The 22,661-nt window shown below is 55.3% G+C and overlaps 2 protein-coding genes across 2 annotated transcripts in view; one reads left to right on the top strand and one right to left on the bottom strand.

Moving 5' to 3' along the window:
- Nucleotides 1-54: 54 nt before the first annotated feature.
- TIMM13 (translocase of inner mitochondrial membrane 13) lies at nt 55-1,277 on the top strand. Its single transcript, XM_027547134.1, has 3 exons — nt 55-233; nt 326-394; nt 565-1,277. The coding sequence occupies exons 1-3, from the start codon at nt 114-116 to the stop codon at nt 661-663; spliced, it is 288 nt and encodes a 95-aa protein (XP_027402935.1). The 5' UTR covers nt 55-113; the 3' UTR covers nt 664-1,277.
- An 8,336-nt stretch (nt 1,278-9,613) lies between these two features.
- TMPRSS9 (transmembrane serine protease 9) overlaps nt 9,614-22,661 on the bottom strand; it is a 57,035-nt gene continuing 43,987 nt past the window's right edge. Inside the window, exons 9-19 of the mRNA XM_027547133.1 lie at nt 21,609-21,883; nt 19,882-20,018; nt 18,854-19,172; nt 17,729-17,900; nt 16,991-17,262; nt 16,302-16,438; nt 13,797-14,193; nt 11,630-11,801; nt 10,710-10,975; nt 10,452-10,588; nt 9,614-10,001 (exon numbers count right to left, since the gene is read on the bottom strand). Coding sequence (XP_027402934.1) covers nt 9,840-10,001; nt 10,452-10,588; nt 10,710-10,975; nt 11,630-11,801; nt 13,797-14,193; nt 16,302-16,438; nt 16,991-17,262; nt 17,729-17,900; nt 18,854-19,172; nt 19,882-20,018; nt 21,609-21,883 — 2,446 coding nt within the window. The 3' untranslated portion in view covers nt 9,614-9,839. The remainder of the gene's footprint in view (nt 10,002-10,451; nt 10,589-10,709; nt 10,976-11,629; nt 11,802-13,796; nt 14,194-16,301; nt 16,439-16,990; nt 17,263-17,728; nt 17,901-18,853; nt 19,173-19,881; nt 20,019-21,608; nt 21,884-22,661) is intronic.

Below are 22,661 nucleotides of genomic sequence, written 5' to 3'. Positions count from 1 at the left end.
ACCCTGCTCCCACCCACCGGAACTCCATTTCCCGTGGGGCCCTGGGGCAGCGGACTTCCGGCGTGAGTGCGGGTCGGCGCACGCGGCGGCGGTCCGGTTGACTTTGCGGAGCCATGGAGGGCGGCTTCGGCTCCGATTTCGGGGGCTCCGGCGGGGGGAAGCTGGACCCAGGGCTCATAATGGAGCAGGTGAAAGTGCAGATCGCCGTGGCCAACGCGCAGGAGCTGCTACAGGTCCGGGGCTGGCCGGGGGCGGGGTGGGGGGCTGAGGGCTGCGGGATCCGCCGGGGCCGGTGTCGCAACTGAGGGCTCGCGTGTCCCCACAGAGGATGACGGACAAGTGCTTCCGGAAGTGTATCGGGAAGCCGGGGGGTTCCCTGGACAATTCGGAGCAGGTAAAACCGGGGTGGCGGGGTCGCGGGGTCGCGGGCTGGACCCTGTAGGGTGGCCTCCGCGCGTGCGCTGACTTAATGAAGAGGCGTGGAGAGGATGCTGCGCGTGCGCAGCCGGGGCGGGGACACCAGCCGCGGTCCAGACCTAAGCGGCTCGCGGGTTCCTTCCCCAGAAGTGCATCGCCATGTGCATGGACCGCTACATGGACGCCTGGAACACCGTGTCACGTGCCTACAACTCGCGGCTGCAGCGGGAACGAGCCAACATGTGACCGCGACGCGCCTGCAGACCAACCCCCCGACCCTTGCCCTACCCCCGGACCCATTTCCATAAACACTGTTTGTGAGGCGGGGTCCTGCATATGCGTACTGCCTACCAGAAGTTTATGAGGACGACATTGGTGCTGGGACCGTTGGGACTCTACCCGTCCTTTCCGCCTAGCCGCCCACTGCTAGGCCGGTGTAGCTTGGATCTTGGTAGGGGCGGCCCTGGCTCCGGGTGCCACCTCTCTTTGTGCGCCTGTTAACGGATTGAGTCGTATGGACCGTTGTGGGGCCTCAACCCGGCTTACGCTGTCTGCCTGGGAGGAGGGTGCTGGTTAACACATCACAAGCTTTATTCAGCTGCCAGAGAATGGAGAAGCTTGAACTAGTTCAGGGCTGAACTTGACAACCCCTGGCGAGAGGGATTTAATTTTAAAGGGAGGAGTGAGGTCAGTGATGGGGAGCCATGTTCATTAGTTTACCTGGGAAGGGGCAGGGCTTTTTTGAGGGAGTGGGGGACCACCTTCTCTTTATCCTGTTTTGGTCTTTTAATGTATGGTACTGGCTGCTATGAGGTGTGTTGTGTAATACGTTCATACAGTAAAATCAACATGTAATGAGATGCAGGGTCTATTGGAGTTTGGATTGCTGCCATCTTGGTCTCAGCTGGTTCCACTTGTGTTTTTCTTTGTGTGTTTGTGTGCGGGAAGGGCGCTTCCTTTTTTATTTCTGGACCCTTGAACTTAAAGGTTTATGTTAACTCTTGCTAAAAGTGGGGAGAGGGTGTGGTTGGCAGGTTTTGAGCAAATTCCTGGTTTATCCCTGGTGACAAAGCCTCCCCTTTTCTTGTTACTGCTCCTCATTCTTGAGGGGCGCTGGAGGACAGATGGTCTGACTTCCGAAGCTGAGGCTGTTTTTTGCTGAACACACGGGTGTGGTTGTTCCCTAGTTGAGGGGGGCAGAACTGTTCCCTGATGAGCCTAAAATATGTGTGATGGTCACCAGGCTGCAGTCCCATGTACTTGCATCCTTGCATTCGAATCGTCCTGAAGTTTGATGACTTCAAGCTGTTCACTAACGGAAGTCGAGGAGGCAATTAAGGAGGCCCACCCAGAGATGAGCAGGCAGATGATAGCAGTTAGTGGGTAGAGAAATGGAAGAAGCCAGGCTAAGCCAAGGAGGCCTCTGACTAAATGGAGCTTGGATTGGATTTTGGAGTGTGTTATATCTGTGTGACCACTGAGCTTGCTCATACCTGTGTTTTGTATTTACTTTGATCTGACCAGGATTATTGACACCCATGTAGCAGGTCTTAACTGTGCAGACTTCCCCTTCCTCAGGTAGGAGATAATCAAGGGGCAGCCTGTTGTCGAGAATATTTGCTACTGAGTCCAGAGAAGAATGGAGTCCTTGTAAGGCATCGGCCATATTTTTAGACAAGTCTTCTAGGGTCTATGTGAGACTCTGGGAGGCTGCTAGTCAGAGGCTGATGACTGATCCCTCCTCCTGCCACAGTGAGTCCCGTTGCCCTTTGCTCTTGGGGCTGGGAGATGTCATGAATGGTTATATCTGGGTTGTGAGAACTTAGCCGGCCTGGCATGCATTGTGCACAAATTGGGATTTGTCTAAGCGAGGGTGAGCTGGGGACTTCCTTGGCAGTCCAGTGATTGGGATTTAGCACTTTCACTGTAGGAGACTGGGGTTCAATCCCTGATTGGGAAACTAAGGTGCCACAAGCTTCGAGGCATGGTTTAAAAAAAAGGAGGTGATTTAAGGTCTGTGGCAGGTTCACTGGTATATTGAGTGGGTGGCTCAATAACTTCTTTCTCAGGTGTAGGTGATGTCACTTTGGTATGGTGGCCTGTGGAGTCATGCCCTGTAATCGTTCTGCAGAGTGGGTGGTCGAGATTACTTGGGAAGGTCCTGCCCACCTAGGGTCTGGGCTTCCCAGGTGGCTCCGTGGTAAAAGGATCCTCCTGGTAATGTAGGAGATGCAGGTTCGATCCCTGGGTCGAGGAATTTCGCTGGATGAGGAAATGGCTACTCACTCCAGTATTCTTGCCTAGAAAATCACACAGACAGAGGAATCTGGCAGGCTACAGCAGCACCTGGGGGTCTAACTGGTCTTGTGGATTTCCAGCTTCCCAGGTTCTCAAACCCAGTCCCCAGGGAGAAAAGGATGTGAAGTGATGTCAGGGGAGGCAGTTCCAAATCCCTGTAGGTGTGTACAGCTCTGACTCTCCTCTCTAAGGCATGTTTCAGTGCGTCTGTCTCCCTGAGGTGGGTTTTGGAGCTGGGTCCTAGAGGAAGGGGCACCCGTCACATGCCCCCACGTGAACCCCACCTGCGTGTTCCTTGGGGGCTGTCCATGTTCTCACAAGTGCTCTAGGGGAGGGAGAGCCAGGGCAGGTGAGTGTCTGGACATCGTTTGGCTGAGTTTCTTTTTAGGGTTTGATTTGTTTTACTTTTCCCGACAATTGTGGTCTCCAAGTGGCATGAAAAGCCCACTTAATTCCTAGAATGTTAAAGAGTTCCGTAGAAATTTGGGAAACAATGGTGGGCCTGTTGTGACTCTGGATAGACTTGGGGAGCCCAAACCGAGGGGTTATTTCCTTGAGCAGGGTCTTGGAGAATTCCAGGGCAGTATCCGTTTGGGTGGGGCATGTCTCTATCGAGCTGGCAAGGGTGTCGGTGACAGTCAGCAAACGTCTGACGTTTCCTTGTGTCCAGGGCATCCCTAGAAAATCAGTCTGCCAGTCTTGACCTGGATGTGTGGCTCTATCCCACGTGGGGGTCACTCCGTTGACCTTGCGGGGGGTGGGTGAGTGTTGGGCTTATTCCGGAGGCAGACAAAGTGAGCTCCGACCCCATTTAAGGAGACTGGAGAACAGGGATGGTCGTGGACTTGATGAGCCACTGACATGGGGCCTCCTGACTGTCCTGTGTACTCAGGTGAGCTGCCCGGATGGCCTGCAGTGTGATGGCCGACAGGAGGGACAGCTGCCCATGACCAGTAACCATCCACCCCAGGCACTCAGGGCTTTTAAGATATCACCATCTGAAAGCCTGCTGCCATTGTTCTGGGGTGTAGACGGCAGCATATCGAAGTCCATGATCCCCTCTCCACTTGTTCAGCTGCTGTGTCTCCCCTGTTATTTCCTTTTGTTATTCCTGCATTTCCCCCTTGATAGGGTCTGTGGTGAGTGACCGCTGCCTCCATTGGCTTTAGAGTCAGTGTAGCTGCAGACAGCTTGCCCTTTCCCCAACTTTAGTGCCCTGGCTTGTACGCAGAGCAGCCAGAGGGCAGAGCTTTAGCGTCCTCTGCTAGAGTGATAGACCCAGGGCATGCCCTCCCTTGCATTTCCATCTTTTGTGAAGCTCCTTCCATGGGTGAAACACTCGGATTCTGCAGGTCCAGCCTCCGGGGGTGACCCTGTCCCATGACTTCCTCCCGATCACAGGTTAACCTTGGACCTGGCTGAGGGTGCAGGCAGGCGTGGTGAGGACATTGCAGGGCCCCCGTCACCAGCAGGTCATCTAGAAGTGCAACTTGGGTTCCACCCTGTCTGCCCCCTGCTGCTTTCCTTATGAACGGCTGGACATGGTCGGTGGGGTGGGGAGCTTCAGATGGTCAGGAGCTATCCAGAAGTTAATCCTCACCTCTCTCAGGAGCCGAGAATTAACAGCTACAGCCTGTGAGCACAAGGCAGTCCTTCAGAACTTTGGTCCAGTTGTTCAGAATAGGCTGCAGCCTGAGTCAGAGGCCTGGGGAGTTCTTCTGTGTGTGTGTACGTGGCTCTCCTGGTGAGTTCTGTGTGTGTGTGTGTGTGTCTCTTGGTGAGTTCTTCCATATGTGTGTGTACATGCATGTGAATGGAGCTGTGAATGGGTCCCATGAAGCTAATGCAGGGAACGTTCCAGGAGCACTTGGTCACAGTCAGGGGTCCACTCTAAAGGGTCAGGCTCCTTCACTTTTAAAAAATTTTTGTTTATTTCTGGCTATGCTGGGTCTTGTTGCTGCGTGGGCCTTTCTCTAGTTGGGGAGAGCGGGGACTTCTCTCCAGCTGCAGTGCACCGGTTTCTCCTTGCACTTGCGCGTTTGTCACGGGGCGTGGACTCCAGAGGGCATGTGCTTCAGTAGCTGCGGCCCCTGGGCTCAGTGGTTGGGCTCAGTGGTTGCTCTGTGGCATGTGGGACCTTCCCCAGACCAGGGATGGAGCACATGTTTCCTGCGTTGACAGGCGGATTCTTTACCAGTGAGCCCCCAAGGAAGCCTGGTCCTTCCCTTTTTTTTTTTAAAGGTTTATTCTTGAGACATTAAAATTTCTTTTTCATATTAAAGTCTTTGCAATCTGCTGTGCGTTTTGTGCTCAGTTGTGTCCGACTCTGTGACCCCATGGACTGTAGCCCGCCAGGCTCCTCTGTCCATGGAATTCTCATGCCAAGAATACTAGAGTGGGTTGCCATTTCATTCTTCACGGTCCCTCACTTTTAATTGTTCATACCAGGGCTTAGTAATCTAAGCTAAAGTTAGGGATCCCTATACAACAGAACCCACCCGGCCATCCCCAGGAAACCCCAGAGCTGCTTTCTTGTACTGGGGGTGCCCTCTGACAAGGCCCCTCTCTCCTCTCCCTCAACTGTGCCCTGGGCCCCTCTGCTCTGAGGAGCCCTCAAAGCTCTGCCTGCTGGGGGAGGGTTGAGTTTTCTCCTTTGAAACTTGAGGTCCTCTCTCAGCCAGGGGATTTACAATGTTAACTGTGCTGTGGCAGACAGCTCTTTCATGGACTGGCAGAATGTCATCCACTCATCGGTTGGCACTAGTGGTAAAGAACACATCTGAAAAAAAAAAACCACATCTGCCAGTGCAGGAGACATGAGACTCAGGGTGGGGTCATGCCTGGGTGGGGCAGATCCCTGGAGGAGGGAATGGCAACCCATTCCAGTCTTCTTGCCTGGAGAATCCCATGGACAGGAGCCTGGCGAGCTATAGCCACAGGGTCCCAGAGTTGGCCGCTACTGAGGCGATTTAGCACACACACAGCACTCATTGGAGAATAGCTCCTATTCTGACTCAAGGTGCCTGCAATCCTCAGCTTGTTGCTGTGTAGTCACTAAGTCCTATGCAACTCTTTGCGACCCCATGGACTGCAGCACCCCAGACTTCCCTGTCCTTCACTGTCTCTCAGAGTTTGCTTAAACTCCTGTCCATCCACCCATTTCATCCTCTGTCGTCCCCTTCTCCTCCTGCCCTCAGTCTTTCCCAGCATCAGGGTCTTTTCCAAATGAGTCAGTTTTTCGAATCAGGTGGCCAAAATGTTGGAGCTTCAGCATTGGTCCTTCCAATGATTATTCAGGATTAATTTCCTTTAGGATGGACTGCTTTGATCTCGGGACCATACAGAGGAAGTAACCCCCTCAAGATTAATCAGGCCATTGTTCTTGAAACGGCTTTCCCCAGTGGTCCAGTGATTAGTACTCTTCACTTCCAATGCACAGGGTAGGGGTTTGATCCCTGGCGGGGGAACTCCGATCCCACATGCTGCTCAGTGGGCCCCCCCCCAAAAAAAGTATTCTTGGCAAGGGCAATAGCACTAGGGTGACAGAACAGAAGCGACTCCACAGTCAAAGGGGTTTCCGTGTTGAGGTGTTTGTCTTGGAGACAAACCACAGCCTCCAGTTTCTATAGTATGTCTTTCCGTGTTAGAGAAAGCAGGTGTTCCAGGACACACAAGAAAGAGTGAGATGACCCTCTCCCGAGTCACACTTGGGAGCTCTGTTCCTATAGCTTCCCCTCCACTCCCGTCATTCCGCATTTATCTTCACTCATTCTATCCTGTCAAGTGTTCAAGACAGAGTGGCGCCCCATGTCCACTAGAAAGTCCACCGCTTTACCCCCCTGGTCAGACAGCCAAGGCTTCTCCAAGGAGCTCCTGGGCACCTCCAGTCCTCTTAAACGTGTGCAGCCGGCAAGGATGAACCAGGCTGCCGTGGGTCACCCTTCCGGCGGCCCTGCTGCAGCCCTTGTGCATGATGACTGGCTTTGAGCTCTGCTCCCCACTGTGGTCTTTGGAAGCCAGGGCGACTCACTGATACCACATAGTCCCTTTGGGGGGCCAAATAGCTGAAGCCAGGTTACTGGCTGTTGGTTCCGCTTGTCTGTCTTCCTTGGCATCTGCCTCCAGGTCCCAGTTGAACACCCTAAATGCTGATTCCACCCCCGGGAAGTGGGCATGGGGGGCCCTGTCTCCAGCTTCTATAATGTTCTAATGTCTGGACACTCTGGAAAGTGAAATGGGACTTTGCACATTATTGACCAAGGGATTTTTGCAGGAACTAATGTCTGTGGCGATTTGTTATGTAAGTGAATATTGAAATGTCTCCAGTCAATAATGTTCGGGTAACAAAAGACGCATTCATCCACCTGTGGTCAGTAAGTTGTTAAGAATGGCCTGCCCACCCACTGACCCCAGGTTCACGTTCATGTACACGCGAAGGCATTCCCTGAGGCATTCCAGGAACCCTACAAATCACATCCCCGAGAGTGAGGTGCTGCTGGCCATCTTCCTCTTGATGGTCCCACGTGGGGTCTGTGTTGGAAACAGCCTGAATTCCAGGCTGGTATGGGCTTCCTTGGTTGCTCAGACAGTAAAGAATCCGCCTGCAGTGCAGGAGACCTGTGTTCAATCCCTGGGTCGGGAAGATTTCCCTGGAGAAGGAAATGGCAACCCACTCCAGTATACTTGCCTGGGAAATCCCATGGACAGAGGAGCCTGGCAGGCTATAGTCCATGGGGTTGCAAAGAGTCAGACACGATTAAGCGACTAACACACCACAGAGCGTGTCTGGCATGACTTTGATGGGTCTTACCAGCTTCCTCCTTTGTATGGGTTATAATCAGTGCCTTTTCTTCCCCAGGAGAATAAAATGTTCACTAAGTGGGGAAACAGGTTTGGAACATTCCCTGGACTAAATTAAGGGGACCCTCTTAGGGGCCCCTCAAACCCTTGGATCTGCCCTTTCAGTCCTGTAGATCTGGGAGAAGAGGGCTACATATACAGCGGTCACACTGCTCCCTCCACTGGGGACCTCCCAAGGGAGGAATTGCCTACTGAGCCCAGAGGGTGGGTGTGCCATGGACTGATCCCCTTAGGAGGTGTGGAGAGATGGGGGTTGGAGAGAGTAGAAGGCATGGGAACCAGGAGAGGTGGGATAGGTGACTCAGGAGTCCTGGGTGAGCCAGTGGAAGAGGAACACGGCCCTGGGTGGGAGAGGAGGCCATGAGGACCCTCAGGCTGGGGCCCTAATACCAGGAGGGAGGTTAGAAGTAACCCCACATTTCATGCATAGCACAGTGAGAAACTGGAATGAGGTCTTGGCCCATGTTCTTCAGATGCTGGTGGTAGAGATGCAGTTGGGAAATGGTGTTAGGATTTAGAGAGCATGGTTGGGCAGCTCTCCCCCTCCGCCGGTTTATACTGGGGCCAGGTGACAGTTCAAAAGATCATGAGTTCTCTCTTAGTGGCAGTGATGTCCAGCTGTGGAGGGTGCACCCCAGTGGCAGTTCTGCGTGGCTAGCAGCTTGGTCACACACACATACACACACAACCCCCCTCCCCAGCCTCCCGGGAGCCCTTGCTTCTAGTCTGTCTCCAGCTCCCTGGGGCCTTGCTGGCTAGCTGGTGATGCGGCGCCCACCACATCTGGCACCCACCACATCCGGCACCCACCATGTGGTCTAGGTCTCTGGCTAAAATCTGACCCAGTCCTTGTGTGGCTGGGAGCAGAGATGCTGTGGAAGAGGGCTGAGGTGATAAGGTCCCCTCTGATGTCAGTGACTGGAAGTTTCCAGTCCTACTGGACCCGGCCCCAGTCTGCAGCGAGCAGCCAGCCGCCTTGCTGTAGATGTGCTGAGGCTGGAGACATTCTTCACCTGGGGAGCGCTCTGCTCGATCCTCGGCTGCTCTTAGATCTCAGGATGAATTCAGTAGCCCTCACTGGCCCAAGGGGTTCAGAGCTGCCCGGTGGTTCAGCTGGTCTTGTCCCCCCTGTGTCAGTGAGTAAGCCCTGAGTTACAGGAGGGAGTAGACCCCACGTTGAGTGCCAGTTTGTAATCAAACTAAGTGGTGTGGACCCTGGTCTCCCAGCCACAGCTCTCTGCTTCAGGGGAGGTTCTTTCTCTTCAGGTTCCAGTAGGTGAATAAGGAGACCAAAGCTGAGATGGACACAGCAGCTTTATTCAGTGACCAGAGAACGGGGGATCAGGAGCTTAGTTAACCGTAAACTTCTTGCCCACCTGGCCAAAGAGATTTAATTTTAAAAGGAGGAGGAGAGGCTGACACTGGGGAGGCATGTGCACTAGTCTCCCCAGACAGGGCTTTTTTGAGGGGGGCCACCCTGGTTGCCCTGTTTTGATCCCTAATATCTGGTCCTGGCTGCTGGTGGGTGTGTCATCTAATATGCTAATATAAAGTGGGCATCCAGGGAGACTCAGTCTGGTGGAGGTGCCATTTATTACCATTTGTGTGTGTGTAGCTCTGTTTCTTATCTCGGGACCCTTTAACTTAGAGATTGTGTTCCCTCCTGCTGAAGGTGGGGGAGTCAGGGTTGGGAGCCTTCCTCAGGGTGGGGGCTGGAGGGGTGAGAGCAAAGACCCAGGGCAGCTCTGGCACTGCGCCCAGGTCAGGCAGCCTCATGCCTGAGCATAGAATCGGGGTTTGGACCTGTGGTTGTGGCCAGGCTCCTTCTATACTCTGACCTCCTGGAGACAGATCGCTGAGGGAGGGAGGGTATGTTGGGGGGACCCTGTGTGTCTTCCCTGCTGGGGTCTCTGGGGACTGGCGTCAGCACCCCTCCCTTTCTTTCCCCAGTGACCCTGGACTCCCAGGTGACAGGGAGTGTTATTCATGTAAAGGGGAGCCTGCAGACAAGGCTGCCCAGAGGCTGAGGGTGGGCCTCTCCCTGGAAGTCCCCCCATCCCTCCCGCTGTAGGCCCTGTGTGAGGGGTGGGCAGTTGGTCATTGCTGTGACACGGAGGTGCCGAGCCAGCAGGCTACAGACGAGGGGCTGTGTTTATTGGAACAAAATATGCAATTCAACTGCACCCCCATTACCCACGCCCCCCCCCCACCCCCGCCCCACCACCTCCTCGACTCTGGTCCAGGTCTGGGCAGCCATGTGGTGGTCACTCCTGGATGTTCTGCCCGATCCAGCCTCTGACAGCAGCCACCCGGGTGTACACGCCCGGGAACTGGGGCCGCCCACAGCCATAACCCCAGCTGGTGACCCCAGTGAGCACCCAGCGGCCGGAGGGCTCCCTGCAGGCCAGGGGTCCCCCAGCGTCACCCTGAGGAGGGGAGAGAGGAAAGGTACTCAGAGCGGGCAGTACTTCCCCCGCAGCAGCCAAGGGTGGGCTGGCCTGACCTCCGTGACCCCACGTAAGTTGTAGTCATTGCCCCTGGGAGAGCCTCACTACCATCTGAGAAATGGGTTCAGTGCTCAGGTGAGCTTTCATCCAGCTGGCAGACATTGGTGGACACCTGCCTGGTGGGCCTGGAGAAGACACGGCCTCTGCCCCACTGCTCTTGACCCCTCTACCTGACTGGGGGAGGATGCCGTGGGGTGGAACCCGGCTCTCTAGAGGTGTCCGCCAAGGCGGCGTTCAGGGGAAACTCCAGGAGAGCAGAAAGCTGCTCTGTTTGAGGAAGTGCACTGGAGGTGGGGCGGGCAGCTGAGGGGCTTTGTGTCGTGAGGGTGGGGCCCCGGGGACCCCCGGTTCAGTTGCACAGTCGCTCACCGAGCAGCTGTCCACGCCTCCCTGCGGGAAGCCGGCACACAGCATGCGGCTGCTGATCTGTACCGGGTAGAAGCGGCGGCAGGTCTGCTCGCTGAGGAGGCGCACGGCCGCCTTCTGCAGCTGCCTGGCCATGGAGCCTGCAGGCGAGCGGCAAGACGGGACTTAGTACGGCTGTGTGCCCACTCAGTACCACAGGGATCCCCAGTGGGGGTCTGGGCGGGATCCTTCCTGATGCCCCAGAGGGGCGGCTGCACCTACCTCCCTCGCGCACAGAGCCCCAGCCTGTGATGACGCAGCGCGCGCCGTCGGGGGGCCGTGGGGCGGGCTCAGGCAAGCAGATGGGCCGCACCAGGCGGCTGCGGCGTACTGGCCCCACCAGCTCGAGCAGTGCCACGTCGTAGTCGAGCGTGTAGAGGTTGTAGAAGGGGTGCTTGTGGATGCGCGCCACACGCTCCAGCTGCCCATCAGCGCCACTCAGGAACGGCGTGCCCAGGAAGGCTGCCCACTGCTTGGGGTCCCCGTAGCTGTGGGATGTGAAGGATAGGCGTCCGCCCGGGTCCTCACGCCCCTGCCCTATCGGGGGCTCCCCTGCACACGTGGCCGGCACCTGACCTCAGTTGAGTGTTCCTTTTCCCTAGAATTGGGGGGGGCGGGGAGGATGAGGGGCCACCAGGCACTGAGGTGACACTACACGCTGTGTCCATTTCCACCTAATGTTGGGGCTCTGGTGGCTGGAGGACCCCCTATCCCACCTCCCAACCGCTCCGACCTCGGCACTGTGAGGCGCATCCTGAGATGGGTGTTTCCATGGAAGGCAGGAACCCTGGCCGGCCCTCCTCCTGGGCACCCTGCCAGGAAGGGGAACTTCCTCTCACCTTGGAGGGCCTTTAGGGTGGTGCCGGTCCAAGACAGTTGGGCTGGGGATGAAAGTGTCTCACTGCCCCCCAGAGATCTGGCCGGAGGCCCCCTGCAACCCCGCATTTGGTGGGGGCTGGACTCACCCCTTGCAGCCAGGTTTGGGGTGGTGGGTAGGCAGGGAAGGTTTGCGCGAAGGAGGGACCCGGGGCTGTGAGTGTGTGGAAAGGGCGTTCCGGGCGAAGGCGGAGGCGCCACGCTCTGAATTTTCAGGGGCTGGGATTGGTGAACCACCGACGTGGGCCAGGACCTTCAGGACTCACACGTCGAAGCAGTGTGCCGCCGATAGCAGCCACCTCTCCGCCACCAGCACAGCCCCGCAGCGGTGCTCCCGCCGCCGCAGCCACAGGCTCACCTGCCACGGCCACTCCCCGCGGCCCGCAGCGCTGCCGCCCACGATCCGGGTCAGCGCCGCAGCCGGCGCCAGGCCGCAGTCTGCGAAAGAGGCAGGTGCTCGCTGGTCAGAGGGCCCGTGCCTCCTCCATGCCAACTGTCCCGCCCCACCATGGAGCCCTGCCTGGCTGTGCTAGGGCGGAGGAGTGGGGTAGGAGACCCCCCTCAGGAAAACGCCCCACCCACGGGACACTGGGCCTGGTCCTACCAGCGCCTCTTCTGGTCCCAGATGTTTGAAATGCATTTGTTTCCTGTACCCTTAGCCTTGGCGCCGCACCTCCCCAGCTGGGGCTCCGTGCCAGGATCCCCTCCCATCCCGACTCCTCTCAGGCAGCCTTCAGTCCCCAGGAGTCCAGTTCCCTGCTGCTCCCAAGCCCTCGCACACCCAGCGGCTTCCCAGGAGGCCCTGCCTGTCTTCCTGGATGCCGGCAATGGGCTCTTTACCCGAGTCCCAGTGACCTGGGGTCCTTCCCAGGGTGTCCCCCATCCTGTGGACCCCCCCACCCCCAGCACAAGGTGCACCCTCAGAACAAGAGAGTAGGAAGAGATGGGTGGTTTCAGGGGGTGCTGCAGGGCCCCCATCACCAGCTGAAGGGACGCTCAGGTTACACATCTGATTCTGTCCCCACCACCCAGCTGTTTCCCCTGCCCCCCTCAGCAGGGGAAAGAGAGGCTGCAGGGAGCAGAAGGGCTCAGTGCCCACACCTGGAGGTGGTGACAGAGGGGGGCCACTACCTTGGCCCACCTGACCCTATCTGGAGCTTGCCTGGGACCAGGAGGCCTGGAGAATTCGGCCGAAGCTGCACCCCTCTCCTGGAAACACTACCCCCACGTAGAACAACATGGGCCATTTCAGGGTTCCCTCCACCTCCCGGCCCCATGGTAAGAACTGTAGCTATTGGAAAATTCCATAGGCGTCACTGGGCTGGAGACCAGACCCAGCCGCAGGGTTAACAGGACACAGTGTTTTTCTGAGGGCACACTGCGGCTCTGCAGTGTCAACACCCTCCTCTGAGCAGCCTGCGGGAGTCGCAGCTAGCAGAGATCCCCTTGGATCCAGAGGAATCACACAGACTCTGACCTGATTCGCAGGGGCTCTGGGCTCAACGTCCCACCTGTCTTAAACTTGTGGTCCCTGAGTGGAAGCCAGGAGGCACGGGGTGCAGATACCCCCACCACATACACACACACACGTGGTCTGCTTGGCTCTGGGCTCACTCCAGCATGCCCAGCACCTGCTCTGTCCCCACACCCCACAGCGCTGGCCTCTCCTCTGGTGAGTCTCCCCGTGGTTCTTTGGGGGTGTGGCCTGCCTTGTAGTGAGTCCATAAACCTGACTTTGTGGGTGCAGGTCTATGTCTGGGGACTTAGGCCGCCTGGGCTCTGTGAATGTTGGGGGTGGCGGAAGTGGGGACAGGCTCCATTCTCCCCCAAAGCCTAGGATACTGCCTCTGGCATCTGGTTCAGCCACAGAAAATTGCCTACAGTTGATGGGGCTTTTATTTTTGACCCACAAACACAGCAGTTTCATATGTTTCTGATTAATATTTAATAATGTCCCAAACAAGCCCAGGGCCACGTTCTCTGTCATGACATCTTCGGCTACTTACTGCCGAGTTGTCCCCACTTAGACCCTAATGGGATCCTGTGGGACTGGCCATTAACATGTGCATCTGCAGAGTCGGGGCCACAATGGGTTGACTTCTCTCCCCTCCGAAATTCCTAAGTGGAAGCCCTGACCCTCAGGATGAGACTGTTTGGAGATGATTACAGTAAAATGAGGTTATTAGTAATAGGGTGGGCCCTAATCTGGTACAACTGGGGTCCTATAGGTTAGGACACAGACACCGACAGAGGGGAGACCACCTGAGGACAGGGGAGGAGGCAGCCACCTGCCCACACTGCCATCTCCGACTCCAGCTTCCAGCACCGGGAGACGACAAACATTTTAGGCCCCCAGCTGGGTCGCGGTGACACACCCCCACGACAGACACAATAACCTGCCACCCACAGGCTCCACTCCATCCCCCCAGGTACCTGGTAGCTGGGCGCCCACCGTGGTCTTCGGAGCTGGGGGCAGTGGTGTCTGGCCCCTAGGGGTGGAGGTCACAGTTGTGGTGGTCCTGTCGGCAGGTTGACTGGTCACCCTGCTGGTGGCCCAGGGAGTGGGTGTGCTGGCCATGACTCCCGGGACTGTGAGGCCTGCTGTCGTCCTGGTGGCATGACTGCTGGTGGGCATCCTCGTGGTGGGCAGCGGGGCCGTGGGGAGCAAGTGGGAGGACATGGTGGCCAGGATCCAGCCCTTGAGCCGGGTGATGCGGGTGTACACACCCGGCTTCTTGACCTGCGCACAGCCGATGCCCCAGCTCACGATCCCAGCCAGATAAAACACACCGGGTGTCTCCTCACAGGCCAGGGGTCCCCCAGAGTCACCCTGGAAAGGAAGGCAAAGGGCTGGCTGAGCACCCAGCATCCTCACTGTGGAAGTGCTGCCAGGCCCTCCCACATGCCCACGAGTGCAGCAGCTCCTCAGTGGAGCCAGCCTCACACCCAGGCAGGACTGCGGGACCTTGTGTGACCTGGAGCAGGTCACCCCTCTGAGCTGAGATGGCTCTTACTTTTGCCTTGGCAACAAAACATCAGAAAACCCTGAAGAAAAAAACAGCCCTCCTAAGGAATAATATAAAGTGGGAAAAAGAGGCAAGTGGTGCTGGGAAAGCTGGACAACCACATGTAAATCAATGAAGTTAGAATTTCACTCCTCACTCCCTACACGAAAATAAATTGAAAATGGCTTAAAGACTTAAGTGTAAGACATGACACCATAAAACTCCTAGAAGAGTTAACATAGGCAAAATGTAAACCTTACCAATGTTTTCTCAGGTCAATCTCCCAAGGCAAGAGAAATAAAAGCAAAATTAAACAAATGGGATCTAATCACACTTAACAAGCTTTTGCACAGCGAAGCATAAAATGAAAAACAACCTATAGAATGGGAGAGACTATTTGCAAGCGATGCAACTGACAAGGGCTTAATCTCCAAAATACACAAGCTCAGTACTACAAAATAACCCCATCAAAAAATGGGCAGAACACCTAAATAGACATTTGCCCAAAGAAGACAAATGGCCAATAAGAACATGAAAAGATGTTCATCATCACTAATTACTAGAGAAATGGAGATCAAAACTACAATGGAAAAGTGAAAAAAAAATGAAGTATCACCTCGCACTAGTCAGGATGGCCATCATATTTTTAAAAAATCTACAGATAACAACATGCTGGAAAGGATGTGGAGAAAAAGAAACCCTCTTACACTGTTGTTGAGAGTGTAAATTAACGAAGCCACTCTGAACAGTAGGGAGGGTCCTTAAAAAATGAGAGTCGCCATATGATGTAGCAGTCCCATTCCTGGACAATATATACAGGAAAGGCGAAAAATCTAACTGGAAAAGGATACATGGACCCCAAAGTTCATAGTTCACAATAGCCAGGACATGTAAGCAACCTAAATGTCCACTGGCAGGACCGGGTAAAGAAGATGCGGTACGTACATACAATCGACTGTTACTCAGCCACAAAAAAGAATGAAATCGTGCCATTTGCAGCAACATGCATGGACGTAGAGATGATCATACTAAGTGAGATGAGTCAGACGAATATCATGTATCACTTATATGTGGAATCTAAAATATGACACAAGTTACAAAAACAGACTCTCAGAGAATATACTTGTGGTTGCCAGAGGGGAAGGGTCAGGGAGGGATTAACAGATATACACTACTAAATAGAAAACAGATTACGGATTTACTGTATAGCATGGGGAACTATATTCAGTATTTTAAAATTATGATGGAAAAGAATATGAAAAGTATATGCATATATAACTGAGTCGCTTTGCTGTATATCAGAAACCAACACATTGTAAATCAACTATACTCCAGTAAAATGATTTTAAAGCATCATGTTTGCTGTAGGTTTCTGTTGTGTTTCAAATGCTTTTCTTCTGATTTTGAGATGATCCTATTTCTCTTCTTCAAAGTACAAATGCGTTGAATAACATTGACAGAGTCTCCTGTGTGGAGCCGAGATTTTTGAGATCGACTCACCTTGGTTGTGATGTTTTTCCTCATAATACCCTAGTGAATTGAATTTGCTTTTTGTTAGGCTTTTTTGTGTCTATGCTTCTAGGTAACACTGGTCTATGAATTTTTTTTCTCTTTCTTTATATTTTTTTATATTTATTTTGCCACATCGCGTGGTTTCTGGAATCTCAGTTCCCTAACCAGGGACTGAGCCCCAGGCCAGGGCATTCCCTGGACTTCTTTTCCCTGTAAGTGTCTCTGGCCCTGATTGCGTGGTCTAGCTAGCTTTTTATGTTCTGGATCCAATTGGTTTCCCCTTAAAAATGGGTTACCCACATGTCAGGTGTGACAGGGTGGTCATTTACATACTCATGGATTCTCAGTTAACATGTGCTAGGCAGCCTTTTAAATCAGGACTTGTCACGGTCCCTCTCAGCCGGGTCCCTCCTGAACTCACCTGGCAGGAATCCACCTTGCCCTCCAGGAAGCCGGCGCAGATCATCCTGTCCGTGAGCGAGAAGTTGTAGAGGGCGCTACATGCCTTGTGGTCTATGATGCCCACAGACGCCTGCTGCAGGAGGTCAGGCTTGGTGGCTGCCAAGACAAGGAGCACCCACCCAGGGCCACTTACAGAGGGCTCACTGTTAAGCGAGGGCTTCGCTCTGACCACAACCGCACCCACCCACAGGGAGGCGCGGAGGCTCGTGTCCTCGCAGGGATGTGTGTTAAGTCACATAGCAAGACAGAGGTAGACCCCAGAGCCCAAGAGCCTCACCATGGCCCACAAGCGGGTTCCCTAGCACCGTGGGTGCCCTGCAGGGGGCTACTCAGACTTCAAAGAAGGCACTAACTCTTGGTGGGGGGCTATGCGTGGTATAACAAGGGTCCCCCAACTTTTTTCCACAAAGAGCCACATAGTAGATACAGTCCACTTTATGGGCCAGTCTCCATGGAGACCACTCAGCTCTGCTTTTGCTGCCCTAGGGGGCCATCTATGAGTGAGTGGGTGTGGCTATGTGCCAATAAAACTATAAAATAAAAATCAGCTGCCTTAGGCCAGAGTTTGAAACCCTGAGGTAGTGGAAAGGTGAGTGGTCTGCAAGCAGGGGGATCAAAGCCCCAGGCCAGGGGGCACGGGGAGCTCACCGTTGCCCTCCTGCGTGTTGCCCCACCCGGAGATCACACACTTGCGGCCCACAGGGAACTTCTGGATGGCCAGCGGCAGGCAGACGGGCTGCACATACTTGTTGAAGACCAAAGGCCTGGCCAGCTCCAGCACGGCCACGTCGAAGTCCAGGATGCTGGGGTTGTACTGGGGGTGCAGCACCACCCGCCTGAGCCCCACCTTCACGGGGCTCCCGCCAACGCCCGACAGGGACGCGGTGCCCAGCTGAGCCCGCACCAGCTCCACCTTCGTGCTGCCAGGAAGGGGCCGCTTAGACTCCCCGCCCCCACCTCTGCAGCCCCCAGGGCACCAGGCAGAGCTGGGGGACCCAGGCCCCGGGGAGGGTGAGGCAGGGAGCCCCCTGACCCCGGGCCTCATTTCCTTCTGGGACAAGAAAGTATGAGAGGCCCCCATGGCTTTGTGACCATCAGAGGTCAATGCTGCCGCCTTTGAGCAAAGGGGAGAGGACTGTCCCCTCAAATACTTGGCCCCTATGTCCCCTACAGACAAGGCTCCTCCCGGAAGCTGCTCCCCAGAGCCCCCTACTTCTTCACGCTGCCCCCCAACCACCTCACCCCATCTGCATCTAGACGTGAGCCTGGTGGGGAGGGGAGGCCGCTCCCCCCGCCAGCCCTCGGTCCTGAGTGGTCTCTGAGCACGTGGGGATTTGATGGTGGGGGACCTGCCCGGTGATATCGGGGGAGTCAAGGGGGCCTTACTGGTTGAAGCAGTGGGCGGCAGACAGCAGCCAGCGGTCCCCCACCACGGTGGCTCCGCAGAAGTGCCGCGAGCCCTCCTTCAGGCTGACCTGCCAAGGCACCTCCCCCAAGGAGGCCCCAAGCCCCCCCACGATCCGAGTGGGCTTCTCCAGCGCTGGCCTGGCCCCACACTCTGCAGGGACAAGACAGGAGGGTCCAGGCACCTCAGCCTGCTGGCGTCAGGACCACCCTGGTTCCAGGGGGACCCCGGCTCTCTGGCTGGGAAGTGGCACATCACACAGATGAGGAAACCGAGACTTAAGGAGCCCTAAGTGCTTGTCCAGCGGGGGATGTGGGTGAGAAGAGAAGGCAAGTTCGTAAAGGCCCCGGCCCTACCAGCCTCAGCGCAGCAGAGACACATCTGCAGCCCCTACAGCACAACCCAGGCGGCTCAATGGACAGAGCTGGTTATATGGAGCTGGGGGCAGGGCAGGTGCAGGCGGTATTTAAATGAGGCAGAGTTTGGATTGGTTCTCAGCCTCGCAGGTCTGTGGGACCATAAAGAGGGGTCAGCATCAGATGGGGCAATGGGATCCTGGACGTGGGTCCTCGGAAACCACATGGTCAAGACAGGTGGAGAGTGCATATGCTGCCTGTGGGTGCCATGTCTGTGATAGCCTCAACTCAGCTTCTCTCTGACCCTGCCCACCCCCACATTGGTCACTGGCCCCCTGCTGAACCTTCAGGATATTCTGAGTACACCCTCCTGGATGGCCTGAGTTTTGCTGATGCTCAGTGACATCTGACTCTGCAACCCCATGGACTGTAGCCCACCAGGCTTCTCTGTCCATGGGATTCTCCAGGCAAGAATACTGGAGTGGGTTGCCATTTCCTTCTCCAGGGGATTTTCCCAACCCAGGGATTGAACCCAGGTCTCTTGCATTGCAGGTGGATTCTTTACTGCTGAGCTACCAGTGAATCGGGCAGTAAATGTGAAGGCTGACCACATGCCTTTGCCCATGCACTTGACAGACATCACTAATCAATCACCCATCTCTTCCCCAGAGTGCTTCAGAAAGCCAGTACCAAATCCATCCGACCCTGTGCAGAGCAGACACACACTGCTGCTGTCTCCCCAGAAAATACCTTGTGGCTTAGAAGCGGTGGCCAAGTCTAGAGGCATAGTGCTAGGGGCCAGTGTGGGTTTGGTGAGGGTGTCAGTCACCAGGCTCTTGGGGCTGGTGGGCCAGGCAGTGCTGAGAGTGGTGGAGGCGAGAGCCACTGTGGGGGCTGGAGGCTTGCTTGCAGAAGCGATGGTCTCCAGGATCCAGTCCCGCAGACTGGTCACTCGGGCGTAGACCCCTGGATGCTGGGCTTCCGCACAGCCGATTCCCCAGCTCACGATGCCAGCCAGGAAGAACCTGCCGGAGGACTCCTCGCAGACCAGGGGGCCCCCCGAGTCACCCTGGGAGACAGAGGCACACCCTCAGGAGGGGTTGGGGCTCCCCAGCCACATCTGGCCCCAGATCCAGAGCTACAGGTCACAGGGGGAGCCCTGGTTGTGGGATGTGTTTCCTCACAAGCTGAAAACTCACATCTCAGAACCTCAGTCTCCGCCTCAAAAAATACAATAGGACACTTGGACTCTGGATCTCTAAGGCCTCTTTCAGTTCCACCACTGGCAGTTAAAAACCCAGCCCATATAAACAATATCCCCTCCTCAGCCCCATAGATCTTGGATAGTATCACCAGTGGCTTAGGAACCTCCAGTCATCTCACGGGCAGCCACAGCATCCTCCTGTCTTGCTTTCCTTTGCCTCCTCCTCACACCCAGCTCACCGTGCACTCTTACGTCCTTAAACACAAGCACTCTCCTGCTATTTCCCGATGTTTTCTCCAGTCTCCGCTCTCACGTGGCAACCAGAGCTCATTAGCAGCCTCTCCCCACCCACCAGGCCTTCGAAAGGACAGCAAAGATACAAACTAAAAAGGAAACCCACAGCCATGTGACCAACCCAGCAGAGGGTCTTGGTGGTGGAACACAGATAGAAGACCCCCCCACTTCTGGGAGAGGGGAGCCTCGGGTGGGAGGATGAGGGGCTGTTCCCAGGACCTCAGGGGCTGGTGGGGCGTCCCCTGGGGCCCCTGGCCCCTTTCCCAGGTGCTGGGCTCACCTGGCAGGAATCCACCTTCCCGTCCAGGTAGCCAGCACACACCATCCTGTCGGTGAGTGAGTGGCCGTATAGGCTGGTGCACAGGGCCTGGTCCAGCAGCTCCACAGTGGCCTTCTGCAGCATTTCCGGCTTGACCACTGCTCGGGACGGGGAGAGATGAGGGGGGAGCACCCCAGGACCCCGGCAGTCCACACCCCCGAGCTGGGAACCTGAGCTTGTTTCCCCACCCCGTGTGGTCGACCTGCTGCAGCCCCAGCTCAGAAAGGAGCCAGGCCCACCAGTGCCCACTGACTACCCTCCCAGCCTGGACATCTCAAGATTAGGCTCCTCCCTCCCCTCCCCAAACCTACCCACCCTGAGCCCCCACTTCCCTGCTTGAAACTTTTCTTAGCCTGGCAGTAGTCCTATCTTGACTAAACATTAAACCAAATTAGGTAGCCTTCCCTCAAACCCTCCAGGGCATTTCCCTACCCCCAGCTGAACCTGAATGCCCAAGCCTGGATCACCTATCCTGGCTACCCCAGGCCCTTTGCACATGCCATTCCAGCTGCCTACAAGGCTTGTCCCTGTGGAATCTGTCTGCCTTCTTCCTTTCATCTCCTATTTTAAATTGCAGCCCTCTGCCCCTGCCTCCCTGCCTGATTTTACTCCACTTGGTACGTCACCATCTGTCACTTTTCTTGTTTACTGTCTACTGCCCCTGAAATTGTGCTGTCCAACACAATAGCCACTGGCCTCGTAAGGCTATTTAAATGCAGACTGAAGCTCATCACGATGAAATGAAACGGAGAATTCAGTATCTCAGTCACGCCAACCCCGGTCACAGGCCTGCTGACTCCCTTAGTGGATGGCACAGACATGGCGGGTGTCTGCCACCGACAGAAGCTCCAGCAGGCAGTGCCAGCCTGGACTGGGGGCTCCGTGTGGGCAGGGGTCTCTCTCTGAATGGCCTGCTGCCCAACCCCTGGAATAGGGATGCCTGATCTTATATTAGGCACCACCATCTCAGGCCCTTTCCTAAAGATGTCCCCGACCCCAACTCCTTTTTGTTTCCTTCCTAGCACCTCTCACCATCAATCACAGTTGATCTGACATAGTTACCCCTACACTGATAGTGAACCTGCCCCACCCTCCCAGGGCCAGGCTCCCCTGAGACCCTGGTCACAGCCAATCCACACATAACCTCACGACAGTTCGTGTGTTTCTGTTTAGAGACACCTCACTTATCCTGTGTTGTTGATTCACTAACAGGGAGCTCACAGTCCATAGCGCAGCGCTATAACCCTTGCCTGAACAAAGCTCATTGAATACATGGATTTCTTCCCTATGAGACACATCCCAGCCTTCCTGCGCTTAGGACCCTAGTCAGCACGTCAGCTCTATGCTTGGGGCCTGTTTAGATTTGGTCAAACTTGCCACAGAAAGCACGAAAATGAAAGAAAAAAAAAAACACCATGGTGGTGAATAGACCAGAAAAAGGACACCAGTTTCCAGTCTCAGCAGAGCCAAGAAGGCAGGGGGTCACCAAGCTCCGCCACCTCATTGGGAAGATTCCGCACATTGTGGATGACCACAGTCCCCTACAAGAGTCCACCTGGGGGGACAGATGCATTTTCGCAAGTGGGCGAATTTGCAAATACCGAACTCGCAGCTAACCAGGCCAGACCATGTGATGTTTGCTTGGTTGTGCTGTGCTGGCATCCTAGCTGCAGGAGGTGGGTGCTTACGGAAGTTCTCCTTGAGGTAGCCCCAGCCTGAGATGAGGCACTTCTTCCTTGGTGGGAAGATGTGTGAGGCAGCCGGCAGGCACACGGGCTGCACGTGCCGGCTGAAGGGCAGGGGTCTGCCCAGCTCCAGCACCGCCACGTCGAAGTCAGCTGTGTCCGAGTTGTAGGATGGGTGTGTGATGATCCGGGCCACGCGGGCCCGCACCGTGCTGGCCTCTGAGCCGCTGAGGTAGGTGGTGCCCACGTAAGCCACCCACTCCGGGGAGTCCTGGAATCTGCGGGGCAGACAGACCCTGGCTCAGAGGCGCACCAAGGCTGGAGCCGGGGGGTAGGGGTGGGGTGGGAAGGGTGGGGAGGGGAGCGGGGCACTTACCCAAGAGGCAGGTGCCCCCAAACTCAGCCATGGAAACTGATGGGAATGTTTTCCATGAAACATTGGCAAAAATCAGAACGAATGCACAAAAATTAAAACACGGTGCATGAATTATCAACATTTTAAACAAAGACAGGATCCACAGGGCCGGGATTAGGGTGAGGAGAGGAGGCACTGAACGAGGACTGTGCACTAGATGATACCGTGTAGCCATTTAAACTTCCTCGGGTGTGATGGTATATGTGTATTCAAGACTGTTTTTTAGTTGTCCAAATGTGCAAGGGTGCCTCAGAGGTGATGCATTATGATGTTTTCTACTTAATTTCAAACTGCTTGGCAAGGATATGTATGTATGAAGAGGTGTGGGGGGTATAGATTATAGATACAGCCAGATGGAGAGAGTAAGAGAGAAAGAGAATATGGTGAAATAGTAACAACTTTTGAAATCAGGTACAGTAAATCCCCTACATACAAATCTTCAAGCTGGGAACTTTCAAAGGTGTGAATGTGCCCCTGTATGCCAGCTGTTGTACTTTTCAAGGGACTGTACTGTAAGATTAAAAATGTTTTCTTTATGCTTTATGTTTGCTTTTTATGTATTATTTGTATAAAGAATATCATAAACCTATTACAGTACAGTAGCATATAACCGACTGTGTTAGCTGGGTGCCTAGGCTAAC

The sequence above is a fragment of the Bos indicus x Bos taurus genome, chromosome 7, assembly GCF_003369695.1.
Source record: "Bos indicus x Bos taurus breed Angus x Brahman F1 hybrid chromosome 7, Bos_hybrid_MaternalHap_v2.0, whole genome shotgun sequence".
Classification (NCBI taxonomy): domain Eukaryota; kingdom Metazoa; phylum Chordata; class Mammalia; order Artiodactyla; family Bovidae; genus Bos; species Bos indicus x Bos taurus.
Note: the sequence above shows the minus strand (reverse complement) of the source record. Positions and strands in the feature narration are given on the sequence as shown.

Bases quoted from the DNA above. Each gene is read 5' to 3' on its own strand.
- TIMM13 (XM_027547134.1), top strand. From the start codon at position 114: ATGGAGGGCGGCTTCGGCTCCGATTTCGGGGGCTCCGGCGGGGGGAAG. The intron at 234-325 runs GTCCGGGGCTGG...GTGTCCCCACAG, and splicing joins ACGCGCAGGAGCTGCTACAG to AGGATGACGGACAAGTGCTT. The intron at 395-564 runs GTAAAACCGGGG...TTCCTTCCCCAG, and splicing joins CCCTGGACAATTCGGAGCAG to AAGTGCATCGCCATGTGCAT.